This window comes from Poecilia latipinna, unplaced genomic scaffold (genome assembly GCF_001443285.1).
Source record: "Poecilia latipinna isolate Pla-1442-1.1 unplaced genomic scaffold, P_latipinna-1.0 Scaffold40, whole genome shotgun sequence".
NCBI classification, from domain to species: domain Eukaryota; kingdom Metazoa; phylum Chordata; class Actinopteri; order Cyprinodontiformes; family Poeciliidae; genus Poecilia; species Poecilia latipinna.
The window spans coordinates 76,029-95,471 of NW_015112656.1; the positions used below are offsets into that span (position 1 = coordinate 76,029).

General features: G+C 37.9%; 1 protein-coding gene and 1 non-coding gene across 2 annotated transcripts in view; one reads left to right on the forward strand and one right to left on the reverse strand.

Annotated features, from left to right (window-relative positions):
• Positions 1-4,072, reverse strand: part of serpine1 (serpin peptidase inhibitor, clade E (nexin, plasminogen activator inhibitor type 1), member 1) — a 7,843-nt gene extending 3,771 nt beyond the window's left edge. The window contains exons 1-8 of the mRNA XM_015046618.1: positions 3,951-4,072; positions 2,969-3,207; positions 2,459-2,683; positions 1,817-2,011; positions 1,508-1,706; positions 1,309-1,409; positions 978-1,064; positions 103-186 (exon numbers count right to left, since the gene is read on the reverse strand). Coding sequence (XP_014902104.1) covers positions 103-186; positions 978-1,064; positions 1,309-1,409; positions 1,508-1,706; positions 1,817-2,011; positions 2,459-2,683; positions 2,969-3,207; positions 3,951-4,057 — 1,237 coding nt within the window. The 5' untranslated portion in view covers positions 4,058-4,072. The remainder of the gene's footprint in view (positions 1-102; positions 187-977; positions 1,065-1,308; positions 1,410-1,507; positions 1,707-1,816; positions 2,012-2,458; positions 2,684-2,968; positions 3,208-3,950) is intronic.
• Positions 4,073-15,531: 11,459 nt separating this feature from the next.
• On the forward strand, positions 15,532-15,605 carry trnat-agu (transfer RNA threonine (anticodon AGU)). The gene has a single exon. It is a non-coding gene; the product is annotated as a tRNA-Thr (tRNA).
• The last annotated feature ends 3,838 nt before the right edge of the window (positions 15,606-19,443 follow it).

A 19,443-nucleotide genomic window follows, 5' to 3' on the forward strand; every position in this document is an offset into this window, starting at 1 on the left:
TATATATAATAAATATTAATATTATTATAATAAAAATAATTTTTTTTTTTTTTTTTTTTTTTTTTTTTTATGGGAATAAATAAATATATTTAGGGCTGTTACCAGTTTGCTTATGCTGAATGAGGAAGAGGAAAGGTCGGTCCAGTGTGATTTCCTGAACTGCCATACGGGAGAACATGACAGCAGCTAACAAAGAGAAGAAGAGAAAAAACAAATCAAATCGATCAGTTAATTGATTCCATTCACGAGAAACCTCAGTCTTATCACTGATCACTGTAGTGTGTGTTGTCTGCATGATCCAGCTGTCAGCATGAGAGGAACTCAGAGCTTTGCTTAAACTTTAGCTTATGTCTTATAATCTTTAACTGAAATGAGTGAAAGTTTTGAGAATATTATTTCTTATTCTCACTCTCACTCCTACATCCAAAGGAAAGTTTGCACAAGGTATCTGTAACCACCTGTATCCGGCATGAGTGTATATTAACTTTGTGTTAAGATGCAATTTATGTTTGAAAGCATTAAAATGCATCCACTCTGACTTGGTTTGATTCTTGCTGTCAACAGATTGTCAGAGTTGAAATTACTACCAGAAGTCACAGGCTGACCCTGGATCCTTCAAGTGTTTGGGAAAATCTCTGAACTCAAACTTTTGCAGCTCCGTTAAAAATGTCACAGTCGTGTGTGTGTGTGGTTGTGTGTGTGTGTGTGTGTGAGCTGGTGAATGAATGAAGACCATTGTAAATAGCTGCACCATTTATTTGTGCTCTGAAAAAATAATGGAGCTCCAACTTCAAAACATTGTGTTAACTTGTTACATGCAATTGAATTTATGTTTAACATATACAAACTTAATAAACTTAATGCATTTATTTGAATTTACTTAATTAGATTACTTGTAACAAATTAACTCAACATTTTTTTTAAGTTAGATGGCCTGTTTTCTGTCTGTGTTATGAAATATTCAGTGAGCAGTCTACCTGTTACTGATGCTCCCTTGGTTCCACGCTCGTTCACCTCAATCTTCACCCTCTGCAGCACTTTTGAAATGCAAAGCTTCTCATCAGCTGGTAAACAAAAATGGAAACAGATTAGGCACAAAGTGTAAAAATCACCGTCTTTTATTTTGGTATAGAAAAGCTGCATAAATCAAAGCTATTCCACAAAAAAGCGGTTAATACGAAGCAGAATATGAAAAGAAGAGGCATTGCTGACTACAAACAATGTAATGAACTGCAAGTTAATAAGGAGTTTTACATTCACGTGGAACAAGAGTCCATGGATCAAAGCTTTAAACAAACATCAACTTACATGTTATCCGTGTGAAGTCAGCAGTAGCGAGGTTGAACATGTCTCCAAGTCCCATTTTAAGTAAAGCACTCTTCATATTTATGTCAGAATTTAGAGAAAACCTGAAGAAATACATATTCTTTAGTTTGTTAACGGATGTTTAATATGTGACAAGAGAAACAAACGAATGTAGCCCATGGCCACAGCCCTTCTTCCTCACCTGGGTAAAGCCAGCTGTCTGTTGACCTGCCTCAGCTCTGACCTCCACTGCTGAATCTTCTGGCTGCTCAGATCTGCACTGAGGACACTCAGAGGAATTTCAGGCTCAAAGGGTGATACCAGGAGCATACTCAGTGAGTCGCCTTCATATGGTACCTCTATCACATCGTAATCCACCCCATCAGCAGTTACAAATTCACCTGAGGATTTAGAAGGAATGAGAAGGTTCAATTTTGAGTTTGGGTTGGGAAGAACAAATAAAGACGTTTTTTTTCTAGAACCTTCAGTTTGGTTCATTGGCATGGCATACCATAGTTGAAGAGGTTCGTGAGTTTCATCATGTGAACAGGAACAGTGCTCCCATTGGCACAATGGAACATTCTCTCCTGTGTTAGTTTGGGGTCAAAGGGAACTTTCCATAGGCGCTGGAAGTGGAGAGCGTTAAGGAAGACCAGGCGCGTCTCATCGTCCAGGGATCCAGAGGACAAGAACTCTGGGATGGCACCTACAGGAAGGAAGATTACATTCCACTTAGCTGTTTGTATAAAACACTTCACTAACCATAAGATACTTCAGGGACTGGTGCTGTGGAAGGGGCTGCCTGTCTCTCCCTGACTGTTGGGATAGACCCCAGTCCAGTTCTACCATCATGAACAGAACTTTGTTGAAATTTACTGAACTGTCTTTGAGCTTGTGTCCTTAAAGGTTTATCAGTGTACTTTTTCTTTTCTCTTAGCATCTATGTTTTTGTTGTATTATTGATTTCCTTGATATGTGCCTGAAATGTCAAGGTATTTGATCAATCTGTCACCTATCAGAAGCTGTGATGAAAGAAACTCTGGGCATAAGAGTTTCTGTGCCCTAAATCTTGGTCTTCTACTTTTAACCGGTACTCCAAGAGTTCTACCTCTCTGAAGATGATTGATAGCTGTTAACAGACAGACGTTAGTACCTGCAGTGTGATCTGAGACCCATGCATTGATAATGCTGACAGCCTGTTCTGGTTTGGTGAAATCCATCTGGTGGGGGTGAGTCTGGAAGGTCTTGGCCAGAGCCCGGCGGAATCGCTTCTCCAGACTCATCTTCCGCTCCACCATCACCCCGCTGGCTATCTCCACCCCATCCTCACTTGACAGATCGCGTTGCAGGAGGCGCTGCTGCCGAGGCATTCCCCGCCCTGCAAGAGAAGCATTTTTGGTTTAGCTGACACAAAACCATAACATGCCCTGGACATGCTAGAAGGAGACAAAAGAGGGGAGGCAGCAAATGGCTAAGTCCAATCTCAGAGTGCAACATTGCTCACAAAACAAGAGCTTGTTGACTTGATTAGATGTCCTTACCTTAAATGGATGCAGTTATAGATTTTTGAGATACATGTTTAGGTTAATGTTACAGTTGATCTAACAGACCTGAAGTACTTCAGGACTTTAGCATTTCTGCACTTCATTTATTTACCACTCACCTTGCAGAGAAAAGCCCATAGCTGCAGTCAAGGCCCTTTGTGTGTTTCCATTCGCGCCAAGCTGAGCCATGGCCATAATGCTCGCCATGCCATAGGGGGAGAACGCCAGGTTTGTGTCTGCAGCGTCCGCAGCGAGCTGAGAGAAAACCTTCAGTCCGAAATCTGTCTGCTTTTCTTGCAGAGACCCCAAGGCCCCTCTGCTGAGGGCCAGCAACACAAATATGCTCACACAGATCATGCTGGGGAGACAGAACCAGAAAAAAAATCTGTGATTGGCTGCATAAAAACGGAATGTTTGTATAAAACACTCACGTCTTCAACTGACTGCACACTACACTGTTTAAACTACTCTGACTCATCCTAACACACACCTGTAAAATATTACAGACATGGGAACATCTAATAAAACTGACGCGAGATTCCAAAAGAAAAGATTTTTTAAAATTGAGTATGAATTCCCAAAAGTTATAAATATGTTAGTTTGAAACAGTATTATAAATCTGTGGTATCTTACATTGTTCAGCACTGATAAAAAGAAACTCTCCTCAATCTTTATGGTTAAAAGTCGGAAGATTTTATAACAGGAGCAATAAAATAAAAAATCTATATCAGTAGTATGACAATAAACATTCTAAATCAGTGCATTTTTTTAACTTATTCCTTCTTAGAAATACATAGCTGAGCATGGGTGTGAGACACACCCACATTCGTGTGTGTTCAGCTTATTTCTATGGTCAAGGTTTCTGTGCATTCAAATTCAAACAAAGGCCACAGACAGTGGTCGTATTTATGGAGATGAACTTCTGTTTCAGAGTGTACAACAAAGAAATATAATGGGAAAAAATGTGTAATATGTCGCACAAAAGCACTAAAGATATTTCTGGAAAATGCTAACTAATTGTTTTATTTGAAATTACAGATTTCAAATACAACCATCTAAACATCTGCCAGTGTTGATTTAACAGCTAAGTGTGATTCTTACCTTTTGCTTGGATTCAGAAAGAAAACTGGAGCTGTCTGCTGCTGCTGCTGCTGCTTCGCTCTGAAGAACTGAACCAATCTGTCTTTTGTACTGTAGGCAGTAGGCATGATCCCGCCCCACTCCTCAACACAAACACACTTGCACACACGTACACGCAGAAAAGCCATTAGAGACTCTGACATCATCTGATGCTGTCTGGAGAGACTTCCTCTCTACGAACACACAACCTTTCCGATGTCTCTGCTGACTAAAGCATGACAGAGGATATGGAAAGTTGGATAACTGTTTTTCAGCTTGAACTTGCACGAATCACTGTGCCCCTGTGAGTCATGCAGGAGAAATGGACGGGAAATTCATGGATTTTCTTTGTCCCTGAACATCTGAAAATAGATAAAAGTTGCTGAACTGATGAATAAATAAACTGTCTGACAGTTTGGTGCTCCGTCATTACATTCTCAATGGAAAGCGCACAGCCATGCCTTGAATGATTTTGTTTTTCCTTTTTTAGTTATTAAATTCTTGATGCATTTATTTGTTGGTATTGTCAAGATGAATGCCACCATATGTGATTTTTCAAGTTTAAAAGAACCCAAATAGAAAATTAAAGTGCGTTTAGATCATTTTTGGGGCATTTGATATTTAAGTTCAGGGATTTTTTTTCTTAACCTTTTTTTTCTTTTTTTTTACCACCTGGAGTAGACTGCAGCACGTCGCCTTTAACTAGATCCAGTAGAGGGGCTGCCCAAAACCCAACAGGCACACACACATGTTAACCCCCCACCATTCTTACACCAATTCACCCAACATAAACACACACAACAATGGACATCATATTCCCACTTGGACTCCCCAAACAAACTTTGTACTGCCAGATCCAGGTAGCATCTCCTCAATGGGACCACATGTCCCAAAAAGAAGAGATGGGTCCCTTCTTTATGGGGTGGAGGGGAGCAGACCACCCAAACCTCCGCAGCAGTCTGGACTTCAGCTGGACACCGCCTAAAACCAGCAGTAAGAAAACCAGCAGATCTGTGTGAAAGTGTCATTAAACACCATGCAAGGAAAAAAACCCTCACCAACTCTCCCCTCAGCACAAAGATGAAAAAACAAAGAGCAGCAGCAACTGGTCAGTGCAGGGACTTTCTGTTAGATCTACCCAGAGTGTTAGCAACACACACATGTGGCCACAGATACACACACCCCAGTCCATTAGACCCATGGAGAGCAACATGTTCAAAATGCCAGCCAGATATTGTTAAACAATTTTTATTTTATTTATTTAACCTTTATGTAACCAGGTAATTTTCAACGATGACACGTTCTGAAAACATTAAAACATTACATAACAGAATACAGAAGATTATCGTAAAACAGAGGGAAAAAATTATAGTATATTTATACTGACTAAACATACTATAACACATGAGCCAACAGTGTTTAAAAGTGGGTCTATTGATCATGTACTGTGGTTTTTAGTGAGTTGATAATGGTTGATATTAAAGTTTGCGTTCTGACTAAAGAAGAAACTAAAGAAGAGCTGCAAAATAATTAAAACAAAAATCTCATCTCAGCAAACACACATATTCTGAGTAGCTTTCTCTGACAAATATGAAATTTTCTTGCTCTTTGCATGCGAAACAGGTAAGGCAGGTAATGTAATATTCAGGTTGACTTTCCTGACCACATGCAGAATCACACGCTAGAAACATGCTAAAAGGTTAGAGGGTTAATTTACAGAATTTTCACATAGAATGAGAAATGTGCTGATGTTCTTCTGTTTGTTCTGAAGATCCAGGAGCCGTTTTGTCTGGAGGATGACTGGATGAATTATGCAAAATGATGAGCTGCTCTGACTAATCATGAATTTTTCCTCTTTTCCTGCACACAGTAAAGTTCCAAGAGTTCTAGTTATTTGTGGGGAATCAACTGTACTGCATCTGTGTTACAGCTATCTTGTCCATTGTCACTTTGACAACAATACGACAGAATGTGTCAATGTTTTGTAATATTACTCACTGATACAAGCAGACAGGATAGAGAACATGAACCGATGCTCAGAACTTAGAATGTTGATCACCATTCACAGCTCAGCTCAAACAAACCAGTTTTAACTTGGTCTCATCTACAAACTTGTGAATTTGACAAATTTGTTCCCAGAATGTGTTCATTGACAAATACATTAAGATTATAAAATGCAGGGGTTCAGCACAATCCACATAAGGAGGCCTTAGTCCTTGGTGCGGCTGTCGCAGGTTTGATTCCCGGCCTGGGGATGTTTGTCACATGTCTTCCCTCTCTCTTTACCTACTTTACTGTCTTAGCACATTCAAATGAAGGCTACTAGAAAAGAACTTAAAAAGGAGAATTGTAAAACGCTTGGGACCTTGTATTTCCGGACAGAGCATGTTTCCACAATTACAGAATGACTTGAACACATCATCCTTCCTGTCTTCCTGTAAATCTGTTTATCTGTAAAAGACAATGCAAAAGAAAAAATCATCTGGATTGTTTGGGTTTCTGCTGCTCAGGTAGCATTTTCTAATGTTCCTAACTTGTCAAGACTGGTCTTGACAAGTATCAGTCATAAGCAGAAGACTGGAACCGGGACATTTCATTACTCACTCAAATTACTGAGCATGTCTGTCCTAGCAGGAGTCCTTAGTAAAAACTCATCAACCCGGTGAGGAACCTGGACAGCTTGGAGGTAGAATATTTGATGTGGTTGTATGACTCGATGTGATCTGCTGGGTTTTTTCTTTTTTAGATAGAAACACCTTTAAATAATTAACTGAGCCTGCTGTACAGTTTAATAACCAGGATAACTGGAGTGTTTTATGTGCGATTGAATTGAAGGGATTTTTTCTAAGTGCCTCGAGGCGACAGTTGTTAATTGACAATATATAAATAAACTGAGCTGAAATTGAACTGGCACTTTTTACTCGTAGAGAACAATTTTATTATTTATCCAAGCTTTGTGGGTCAGTTCCCTCAAGCAATGTCATCAGAAATCCTTCAATAAAGTTCCCATTGATACTCTTCACAGTATATATTTATCGTATGCTGCCATGTTGTATATACATGGACATCGTGTTTTGGGAAAGAGTTATTACTGCATTCTAAAGCGTAGATTTTAGGCCTGAGCTGACCCAAAATTCGGGCCGAGTCGAGAGAAAAATAATCAGCTTGATGGTGAGTTCAGGGTGCGGTGGTGCTCGCGCTTCTGTGGTGTGTTTTTTAACCTTATATGTACAGCACAGAGAAATTTAAACGAGAATGCTCCCTATAAAAGTTATGTTAATCTACTTCAGGGGTGGCCAAGTCCAGTCCTCGAGAGCTACCATCCTGCAAGTTTCAGATGCATCCCTGCTTCAACACACCTGAATCAAATGACTGGCTCGTTATCAGGCCTCTGTAGAGCTGATCCCGGTCTGTTGGAGTAAGGATACTTCTAAAACTTGCAGGATGGTGGCTCTCGAGGACTGGACTTGGCCACCCCTGATCTACTTGCTGCAGTCTAAACAGAGGAGCAGGCAGTCTACTCTGCTAAGGAAAGAAAGAAATGAAGGTGCAGAAGTTCATCAGACTGTAACAACTCAATCACCTCCCAGGTGATTTGTGCTTGACTCACCCTGCAGTTACAACAAGCAACAACATGGAGCTGGAAGATGTTACACAAAAACTAAAATGGGAGAGGTTACAATCCTTATTCAAAGTGTAACCAAAAAACAAAAGCAGAAATATCTTAATTTATGTAACATATTGCGTCTATTTCAGGCTCAAGCAGATAATTAAAGTTAGTTAGCAATAGTTAGTTGTTAAGAATAAGCCTAAAAGATATATTATTGAAAACTAAAAAATTAAATGTTACTTCAAATTTTTAATCTATTCTTTCAGATATGGTAATTGCCTGAACCATAATTATATTGTTTGCTCAGTTCTACTTATAGAACATATAGTCCTGTCTTTTCAAACATCATAGCTTAAATTCTGCAAATTAAATAAAAAATAAAAACAAATCAAAATGAACAGAAAAGATTTAAAAGGAAACCTTAGTTTAAAAATAAAAAACATTAAAGGGGCTGTATTATGCAAAAATTAGTACTTTCAATAGATTAAAAAATTTGATTCAATAATCACACTCTGGCGCTGCAATTAATCACTACTAATCATAATTAAGCACTATGTCTAAGTTGTAAGCTTAAAATATAAATATGCATGCGGCTGTGCAAGTCCTTCCTGCTGCACTTCAACCAAGTAATATGCAAACTCATTTTTCATGAGTGTGTGTAGCAGAAAGCAGGTAATGCCGTCACCCAGAACTCAATTCTGACTAAAGGAAACTTACTCCACTACATGCATACAAGTAGGAAATTTGTTCCAGAGACAAAAAACAGATACGATTTTATTTTCCAGTTGTTGCCAATTGGGCTTTTCTTTACAACATTTACTGGATTTTAGAAGGTGTTTATATATCTTAACATTACCTCTCAAGGTAATTTTTTGCCAAAAGTGACTTTGGCAAGCATACTGAAGTCCCTGTCATTGTGTGTCAGAAAAGCACAAAACCTGTCAGTTCTTTTGAAGCCCTGCAGATCAACAAGCAGCTGATTCATGTAAGAAGAATCCCTTTCTTCAGCAGTTCTGCTGCAGCGGAGGTCACCCTGCTGTTCATTCAGTTCACTTTCCCTTCATTGTCAAGAGAGATAATCAACATTCTTACTGTAATATGGAAAAACTTCCACATCCCCCAGGATCTGATAGATTCCATAAAAGGCTGTGAAGGGGAACTTGGTTGGTACCACCCACTCATGTCTCTGTGTGTTTATTCACTGTAACTGGGGCTCACCACATCCATTGTGTGTCCTTTTCTCCCAGACACCTAAAACATGATGATCATTGAAAAGTTATTTTGAGATAATGTGAGGGTCTATTGAGCTTTAAGTGTATATCTGCTGTTGTTGATGGAAGTGATGAAGGCAGAGGATGAGAAGTAGTCTTTGGCTGTCAAGTGATTGTAAAACCCAGATTATTTAGGAGGTTTAAACTGGCAGGTGGAGCTATTATTTGCCAGATGATGGGAAATTAATCCCATCAACATAGAGGAACTTGGATATACAATAATCTCAGGAAGATATTACCAAATGCAAGCCTTGTTATGGCTAGATGATTGATTTTATGTAATTTCTTATCCTCCAATGGGAACACCTTAAATTTGGAGAGTTTGATGTGTAAGAGCGACTAATCCAACAGCCAAAAAATTGTCTGGAGGTTTTCAACTGTTTTAGGGTCATGTTGATGAGCTGAATCCTAAAATCACATTGGTTTTGCTCAATCAGGTCAACTTTCTGAACTATGGAGCAACATGAGCATCAAGATGCAGGACTTGTTCTCACATCTGGAGAATCTGATCAATGAGTGATGAGCAGGAGGAGAGATTCCATCAGGACAGGGAAGAGACGGAGAATTTTACACAATGAAGAAGTAATGTTCAACTCACATGTAATTAATAGTAATTATTATTCAATTTACAGAAATCCAAGTTTGTAATATTTCATTAATACACTCTGTGAGCAACAACTTTTTCTTATAAAACCAGTTTTGGATGTAAAATATTAATGGAAATGAACTGATGATGTCATAACAATGTCATCAATTTAGTCAGAAGATCAGATTTTTCAAAATCAAATAAGAATAAAAACCTGACCTGATTGGGAAACACGGATCTCATTTTTGGGATAAGTTGTGCAAAAATAGTCCTAACTCAGTTGAAAAAACAAAGACAACTTCCAAAGAATCATTTTTTGTAACCCAGTGTTATGTACTTTCATATTACATTGAGTAAAACATTTCAAGTCTTTATTTTTTGGTACTTTTGATGATTATCATTTACAGACAATAAAATTCTAAAATTCATTCTCTCAGAAAATGTGAACATTACATAAGGCCCTGTCCCTCCGCCGCCCTCTGGAACAGATTTTTACCTTATCTGTGTTCCACAGACTCAGTGACACTGAGCAGAAGAATGCAGAAAGCCCGCTTCCAGATGCTGGAAGGTTTCTGGAAATGAATCCATCCCATTTTTGTAGATGATCTGTTCAGTGATGTTGATTGTATTCTCTTAATTTAACATTTTATGCTGGAAAAGGTGATGAGGTAATGTTTGTTTTATTTGTGTCTCTGAAATTAACACTTCAAACGCTCATTCAAATATTTAGAACAAATGCGAAATGTAAATTTGCCAGCATCTTGTTTTAGAAGAGAAGCTGTTCTAAAAGTGACTAAGCAGAGCTGAATCCTGTTCCCTCTCTGATGAATCACCGGCCCTTTAACCACAGAAATCTTTCCTCTGCTGTTTCTCCTGCTTTCCTTGGCAACCGAAAGAGAAACTTTTCAGATCTGTTAGAGCTCAGGAATTGGCCTTGTGTCATGGTTCCTCAAATAGCATCTTATATAATTGTCATCAGCAAACATCAATGCTTTTAGCAGAAGTGAAGGGGGTGGGGGGGTATCACTGAAAACCACAAAATTGTTTCTGCAGAACAGAGGAAAACATCAAATAACTGAAATACGCTGCTGTTGCGCTTTGTGTGTTTACCCAACCCAACCCAACACACACCAGGATTACTTAACTTTCCGTGTTACCCCAACCCGCCTTTTCTGTCATGGAAAAGCCATTCACACTAATCAAAGAAATATTATGTAAGTAGTGAGATTTTATCCACAACCTCTATAAAGGATCTTTGTGTTTTCCAGGTTCAAGGAAAAGACATTTCAAAGGAAACAAATTAAATTCAAGTCCTGTTCAGTCTGTAGCCTATGGAAGAGGATTAGGGCCATTGAAAAAAAAAAAGAATTCTGTCTTTAATCTCAGAATTCTGACTTTAATGTAAGAATTCAGACTTCTGAGATCAAAGTCAGAACACCTAAACATAAGAACATAGGTGAAACACAGGTACGTGAGAACTTTTACTTTGTGTTAACCAGACTTCTCAGAATTCTGACTTCTGAGATTAAAGTCAGAATTCTTTATTTTCTGTGGCCCTAATCTTCTTCCGTAGGGCCATAGACCTAAAACACAAAACATGAAAAGTAATAATAAAAAAAAAATCAATGTTAATGAAACTAATAAAGCTGCTAAAAACTGCTTGCAGAAGTGGCCATCTAACACTATACAGATTGTAAATTAAGAAATACAGATTTATTTCACAAATTAAAATTTTATTGAAAACTCCATTTATTTCAGGAACTTTAAGTGAAACATCATATTGATTAATACACAAAAGGTATTTATTTCTGTTAATCATGATGAATTTCTGCTTACAGTTAACGAAATCATAACATTTGCAATTAAAATATTACATTGAACCAATAAAACAAAAAACATTTTATACATAAATGTACACTTAATGAAAATTATGTTTAAAAGTACTTTTAATCTGACAAATCAGTCTCATTGGAATGCATGTTCTAGTGTATTGAATGTACTTTTTTGAAAATGCTTGTGAGGAGCAGTCATGGCAACAGACACCGAGTTTGAAAAACAAGTTTAATTTATGGACTCCAGATGTGGTAGCAGACGATCGGCCGCCAAGACCTAAACATGCCTGGAACACACAGTAGGTATGTGATAACATTTACTCTGTGTTGACCAGAACCCTCTAGAAGAGATGCTGTCCAGTGATCAGTGAGACTTCACTGTGATTGGGTCACAGTTTCCTTATGATTTGGTTGTACTGCTTCAGGCTGCAGTTTGTAATAAGACTTTGTTGTTCAATCATAGTCCAGCATTTAGAGTCTTATTCCTGAAGCAACACCACACCAACATGAGGACACTGATAGAAGACACCATACCTGTATTCCCACTAAAGTCAAACACCCGGCGAGTGTAATGCCTCGCTGGCCTTACACACACTGCATCATCACTTCATTCTTCTCATTTCGTTTGGTGATGATTTGGCTCCAGTGGCAGCTGGCTACGCCGGAGCAGATACAGCCATGGACTCTGAGAACCAAGGTCCAAAGGCACATTTCCCCCACCACACCAAGCTCCCAGTCCTGACACTCAGAACCACCACTGCACCAGTGGTAGAGAAAATGCTCCTGCTCCCAATCTTCAAACCCAGACAGTGAACCGACAACAGGGGTGTGGAAAGACCCCAGGCCTCCCTGCGCCCACTCAGATGAGGTAATTCTGTTTTCTGGATGTGGGAGGACACTTTCCGGCCCAACGTTCTCTCAGAGTGGGATCTGGAATACAGATGTGTTCGCTGTTGTGGTTCATCTCCTTCAACAAACAAATGACTTCATCTGCACAACAATGTCCTGCTGTTGATTCAAAGCCAACCCAAGGCACAAACAAACCAAGCTCCAGCTCTGGGAGCCCAAACCATCAGGGGCCACCCATAAAAGCTTGAATTTTAGCAAGAAGGCAATTTCAGCATAGGCAATTTTTTTTTTAAATTAAACTTATAAAATATACATAATAATATATATAAGATTTAAAGGTTATGTCAAGTTTACTTTGAAAAAGTTAAAAGTAGAATCTTTGTTTATTTTCTTAAAATGGTTGCTGTCATGTTGTAAAGTTTGAAAGAGGACCCAGAATCAAAAACCCTCCATGATGATGATGAGCTTTAACGACCAGAAAACAAAGAGAGCTTTGAGACAAGAAGATCAGGACACGGAACCCAGAGGAGTGCAACAGAAGAGTCCTGCAAGGATAAAAAACAAGTTTCAGTTCAATACTGTTAAGCGTTCCTGCTCAGTCTGCTGACCGTGGTCAGAAGACACAGGGGAGATCTTCCTCCAGGGCCGAAGTCTCTACTTCGTGGTTAACTCCCTCACTCGCTCTGAACATAAACCACGCGGTGGCACGGAGGTGGTTGGAGGTTCACTTTAATAGCTCTGGCTAACAGGTAAAGGCTGCACTAGACTTTTCTTAGTAGCCGCTGCTCCGGTCGTCGTTCACACTCACTCCGCCACACATACCGTCTCTCTCTCGCTCCTTAAGCATGCGGGTTTCAGCACTGTATTCCAGTTTTTAAAAGTCTATTAATACAAAATAATTTAGCTAACCCTACAATCTGCAAATTTAGCAGATCAACTGCAATCTGCTAACTTAGAAAGAAAACTTTCAAAACTAGTTTGAGTAATGAACTGAACTTGACAATACTGTTTGATAAGTATGTAAATTGGAATAGATCTGATTAGATTGACTTTTTCAACAAAACGTCTTGAGATGACATGTTTTGTGAATATAATTGAACTGAATTGAACTTTAACTGAACTTTGTTTCTGTCTGTTTGTTGATTCTGTTAAGCGTTCTCCATGGTGGACCTGTTGCTAATAAACCCTTTTGTTTTTACTCTGAACTCATGGTACATTAGTGGAAACCATCACTACTGCAACACATCGCACCATCAGCCCTTCTGACCAACACTTTTGTTCTGCCGTCCAAAAATACATCTTAGGTTTATTGGCCTCTATAAATTGTCTTTAGTCATTGGTACATGAATGCATTGTTGTGCTGCTGGTGGATGGACCAGCTACTTGACGTAGGATGGAAACTACCCCACGCCAGTTGACAGTTGGAGGAAGGCTGCATGAGACCAAAAAATAAATAAGCATATGCAGAAAAAAGTGGAAACACATCTCAAAATGTTTTACCATTTTTATAGACTGGCCCACCAGTCACAGAGGATTATAATATTGAGGACTTGGCTTATTTTATATAAATAATCAAAGAGATAACTGGATGATTCAAATCAACATATCTTATTTTTTTAGTCTGTAAACAACTCTGTCACTACTATCATGCTGATTAGTCCCTTCTGTTGTGTTCCTGCTTCTCTTGTTAATTTTTACAAACATCATCATGTGGATTTCTTTAGAAAAGACAAAGTTAAATAGTAAAATGAGGTGGGGATATTTTTACAGGAGGAAGTTACATTGTTTTGTTGTTAGTGACTTTGGCCTATGATTGTATTATTATGACAAGGCAGAGAATTAAAAGAACATTATGTTTGTTCCAAATGATGACTGTTGTACTAATAGAGTAAGTATGTGGTTAGGGAATAGGAAGCCCAAAAAAAGCCTGTTTTTCGGATAAGAACCAGGAAGTTACTCATGGAAACCATAACTACTACACACTGAAGATGTGTGTGCTTCTATTTTAAGAACATTGATGAACGGAAAGTTGAAATGTTTCTGTCTTTTCAGCCTAAAGGGAGAAAAAAGAACCTTTACAGTCTCAAATGAATCACAGATGTCTCTGCTCTCCATGACAACATGTTTTTTTTGTGTGTGTTCCTGCAAGGAGGACTTTCAGGATTGGGCCTTGGGGATTTGGTAGTGGAGCGCTAGGGGAGTGATTTTGCCATTAAAAATGTGACTAAATATAGTCCCCTGCAAAGGGATTTTTATTGCTGCTAAGTTACACAATTTAATGTACAACCCTAATCGTCTTCAATGCATTCATATGTCATTCAGGTACTGCTTCTTACAAAGAAATGCTTTCAGCTAAGAAAGTTTTATGCCACTTTAAAACTCACACTGAGAGTTCACAAGTCAGAAAAGACAAGCACTTTATTATTTCAACATTTCCAATAGATGTTTTTAAGCAAAACTTTGCTTACATTTAAATCTAGATTTTCTTAGCATTGATCTATTATTTTCAATTAGCAATACCATCCCATTGTTTGTCTAGTTCTGCTCATAAAATCTATCATTCTTGACTTAGTTTGAAATCTTCATTAAAGGTTACTAATCAAAGCTTTTAAGCACAAAATGTTTCCACTGGATACAGACTGGAGGAACATGCTAACCAAGAGTGGATTGGTCAAAAGGTCCTGTGCAACCTGGCTTCATTGTTTATTCTTATCATATATGGAATTATGAATAGATTTGCTTATTTAAATGGCTGAAACAGTTTTTCTGCATTCCACATTAGGTATATTTGATTTTGAAATATTACACTTTTAAAACTATTTTATGTTGCTTTTACTCTTTTAGTTGAATTAGTGCGACTTTTTATACAGGTTTTTTTTTTTTTTTTAAGGTTTTTATTTATTACATTTACTCCCAATTATGAAAGGCTTGGTCGTCTATGCCGGAATTATTATTGACCATATTTAAAAATACTCACAATTTTATATATAAAAAAAATCCCAATTACTAAATCTGTGTTCCTTTCCAGGGCTATCACACCTGTATTTATGATACAGTAACTGGCACATCTGGTTAAAATATTCTTTTTCTGTCGTATCTTTTAACCTTGGATTGGACCCGTACAACTGTGACCTGTTATTTATAACTAGTAACATCTGAAGGACCAATTATGGCTGCGTTGACGACGAACGTAAACGTTTTTGTTTAGACAGAGCTTGTCAACGAGCTGAAAGGACACTGGCGAATGTAAGTACGTACCTCCAACTTGCCACATGTCGGCGGTAGTCAACCGACGATCATAAAATATGAACCGAAGATCATAAAATAAAATCAACATCATAAAAATGTGCCATAAACTGGAACTACTCTACGCTATGAATGTTGATAAGTAGTACCATTGTCGTGTGACGACAACGGCGCCGTGGCTTAGTTGGTTAAAGCGCCTGTCTAGTAAACAGGAGATCCTGGGTTCGAATCCCAGCGGTGCCTTTTCTGTTTCAGAGTTAATTTCTTTCGGTGATTTGTGTTCTGTAATGCCTATGACTCTTCATAGAGTATTAATAGCCAACTCAATAAACTGTTCTTTTCAATTAAAAACCTTTCCTTTAACCTCTAGTTTTCTTTTTTATAATATAACACGCAATATCTCCGACGCTCCATTTTGGCTGCTATGTGCTGTATTGAGGAGCCGCCTTATGGAGTCAGTCGAGAAAGTAAATACAGTCAAAGCACATTCTGCTTGGTTGTTCGTAGGTTCTGAGCTTCTACTTGCTGCAGCAGACAGCAAGTATTCATTAATCAATAGTAAAATATTGATAAAGAGGTTTTACCATTAACCTCATTTCCTGTAAATTCACTTCTCACTCAGCCAATCAAGAATAACATTCAGTTCAAATTCCCTCATTGGCGAACGTCAGTGATGTCAGTAGTTTAATGAGACGGGGACTTCAACAATTAGTACTGTACAACACACACACACACACACACACACACACACACACGCACACACAAAATGTGTTATCTTTCTTGTGGTTCAAGTCCATTAAACAGTCAAAGGTCAGCAGGGTTTAAAAAATCTTATGATTTTCTTCCTTGTTATTCTCACAAATAAAGTGTGAGCTGTTCAATATCTGATCAGAGATATTGTTGGCGGTAAAGGCTAAGCACCTTTCAGCATTTCAGGAAAAGCATTTTCATCTCATTGCTTGCAGTTCAATTATGAATTGGACCAAAATTTGGTCAATCAAAGTTCAAAACTTTGAAATGAAAAAGAACAAACAGACTTAAGTAGACTTTACTGCTATTAAACCTTATCAACAAAACATAGCAAACCTACGTGGTCTCCTAGAGAGCAGTTGTTTTCTTTCTCCCTTTTTCTCTCCCTTTTTTACTCTCTCTTTTCCTCTCCCTCTCTTTCTCTGTCTATCTCACTCTGTCACTCGGTTTAGATTTAAATGTATTTTCATTTTACAGAGAAATTTGTTGATCCAAGTCTTTCAGGATGGACAGTCTGCTCGCCACTAGCGTCTTCAACAGATCCTCTATCATATTCAGGTAGGGACTATGGCTGGGCCATACATTTATCCTTTTTAGTCAGATGTCTCATGTTGACGAAAATCAAAAAGATTATTTTAAACCAAAATCTCCAAAGGCTATTAAAAATCCTGGGCAAACAGGAAACCTGTCCTAAGGTTTTGGTTTATGTTGTAAAAATGAAACCAGGATCAACACTTCAAAAGGTTTTCCATCTTATTGTAACATTTCTCCCATACATTGCAACTGAAAAACCAATAAACCACTCAGGAGGAAAAATTAAAAAGCAGCAATAACTTAGTTGCATGAGTATGAAAACCCCTTTTGTTGTTGTTGTTGCTATAAATAACCCAAGCTTAGATCCAAATGCAAAAAAAATAGAATCATATTAAATGGGTCAATCCAGAGAAATATTTTTTGAAGAAAACTCTGCAGGCACTACAGGACTAACAAATAATGTCCTCACAATTTGATCGATTTGTTGGACTTTTGAATGGTAGCATGAGCAAATATTCAAAAAGGTTACATATAGTATGCTGATTGACTTCTACCAACAGGTCGGAAGGTTGTAGTTCAATAAGAAGTGGTTTCAACAAAGACTTAGTTTCAGGGCGTGAACACTCATGTTATGTAACCAGATTATTGCAACCGTTTTGTTTGTTGGAGGACTCCACCTCAAACCCGACTCCTGAGTCGCTTTATTTTAAGTCTTGCTGCATCAGAATTCCAGTTACTCAGTCTCTATGCCAGCCTACAGCTGTTACTGTAGCAGCTTCTCTTTGAGTTTTCATTTGGATTGTTTACTAAGGATTTTACCTTGGAAGACGTAAGGCAAACATTTAAGATCAATCTATACTCCTTTTACATCTTCAGGACTAACTTTTATGTATGGAAGATCCAAAAATAACATGAAATCAGGCCAAAGTTAATCCAGTGAACAACAGCAACTGCTATAAAACAGGTTTGAGTAACACCTCCATAAGTAACAACATGACATCTGACATTGAAAACTTTAAATAGAAACAGTTGTCAAACATGTTTTATTGTTTGTATGTGTTTGTGTGAGTGGGGAGGGAGGTGAACTACTCTCCTAACTCTCCTAAATGCTTTGTGCTTTTTTTTCACTGGTTTGTGTGTGTGATTGGGTGTGCGTGTGTGCGTGTGTGTGTGTGTGTGTGTGTGTGTGTAGCACTGCACTTTCAGGTATGCAGTGGGTCTGTTAGCATAAAAGAGCAAAGTTTTCATGATTTCTGCTATGTTTAAATATTGTTTGTAGAACGGATAACAAAACGACAGCGCTGAGGACAGGAAGTGATCAGATAACACTGACTCATGGGTTTCCAAACACATTACATGCCAACCTACACTAGCATCAAATTAACATTAATAAGTAGTTGACATTCAGTTTAAAAAACAGATTAAATGAACTGAGATGACTGTGCTGCACCCAAATTCCACACCAAAGTCCAGCTACAGAAAACAAACCAAATAAAGTCTTTCTTGCCTTCAGGTGGCCTGTCGCCTTAATCCAGACATTCTTTGTTTTCTGTTTTCAACTATTTTAAAGGGTTAATGTCTTCATTGTTCTGGCGGTTCTAGTCTTCCACTATTCTAGTTCAGTTAATGAATCAGTGAACTAATCGATTCATGAATGAGTGAGTCATTTCTTCAGGCGACAAGTTGTATGTCAGCCTTCACTACGAAGGACAACAGAGGTCACCTACTGTTATTTAACCCTTTAACTGTCACCCCAAATACACTTACATGCAAATTCATGACACCAGTTTCCTTGTGACAGTTTAGCTGTGAACTTTAGAAAAAAGCCAGAAAGATTTATATTCACCCTCACACACTTTTAATGATAGGATAAATAAACACTGAAAGTAAAAACTAAAAAGTGAACTATTTTAAACATGTGTTTACTGTCGATCAGCTGGCTGTACCACATCCTGTTGACAGCAGTGGGAGGATGCTGTCCAAAATTAGTACAGTCCACTTTAGGAAGATCTGAAATCCTAATGAGATTTGTCCATACTCATGTTTATACATTTAAGCTATGACATATGAATACAGATTCAGTATTAAGTAGGTGTGTGAAATAAAGTGGCCAGTGAATTTATCTATGTTTGTTATCAATTAAATAAATACATATGTTTGTAGCATGAATAATGGGTGTTTCAATCATCTAGTATTTTAACAAATTTTCTCAGCACGGAAATATCATTATAGGAAAAAAGTTGTTCTTGTACAACCACTGAATTGTAAACTAAAAGGTACACATTACTTCTTCTTTTTAGAACATGTTTTGCTAGATAAATAACAGCGTATATAATAATGTTTTACACATGAAATTGCATATATTTTCTTAGGACCTAATGAAGAAGAGATTTTAAATTTGTATGGAATATTATGGACATTTTTACCTGTGATTATGTAATTGTGATCGTTTTAGTGTGCCATATTTTTTGCCAAACTAAATGCCATTGAACTGAATGGCTGAAAATAATAAAAGTAATACTTGTAAAACCACTTGACCCAACCTGCAGTCACCACACCCGAACACACTGATCTTAGAAATTGCTCTGTCTCATCAAATAAAATACTTAGGCACACAATTTTGAGATGACGGGTGGAGGAGGAAGAGACATGACTTTACTGTGAAATTATATGACAAATAGCAAGTTGCTTGGAAACCGTATGCTTATGAAATCTGTCTTTTAAAACAAAATAACAATAAGAAGAAGAATTGTTCTTTGAACAATTTTCTCCAGTTAAGTATTTCCTTCTAGACAAA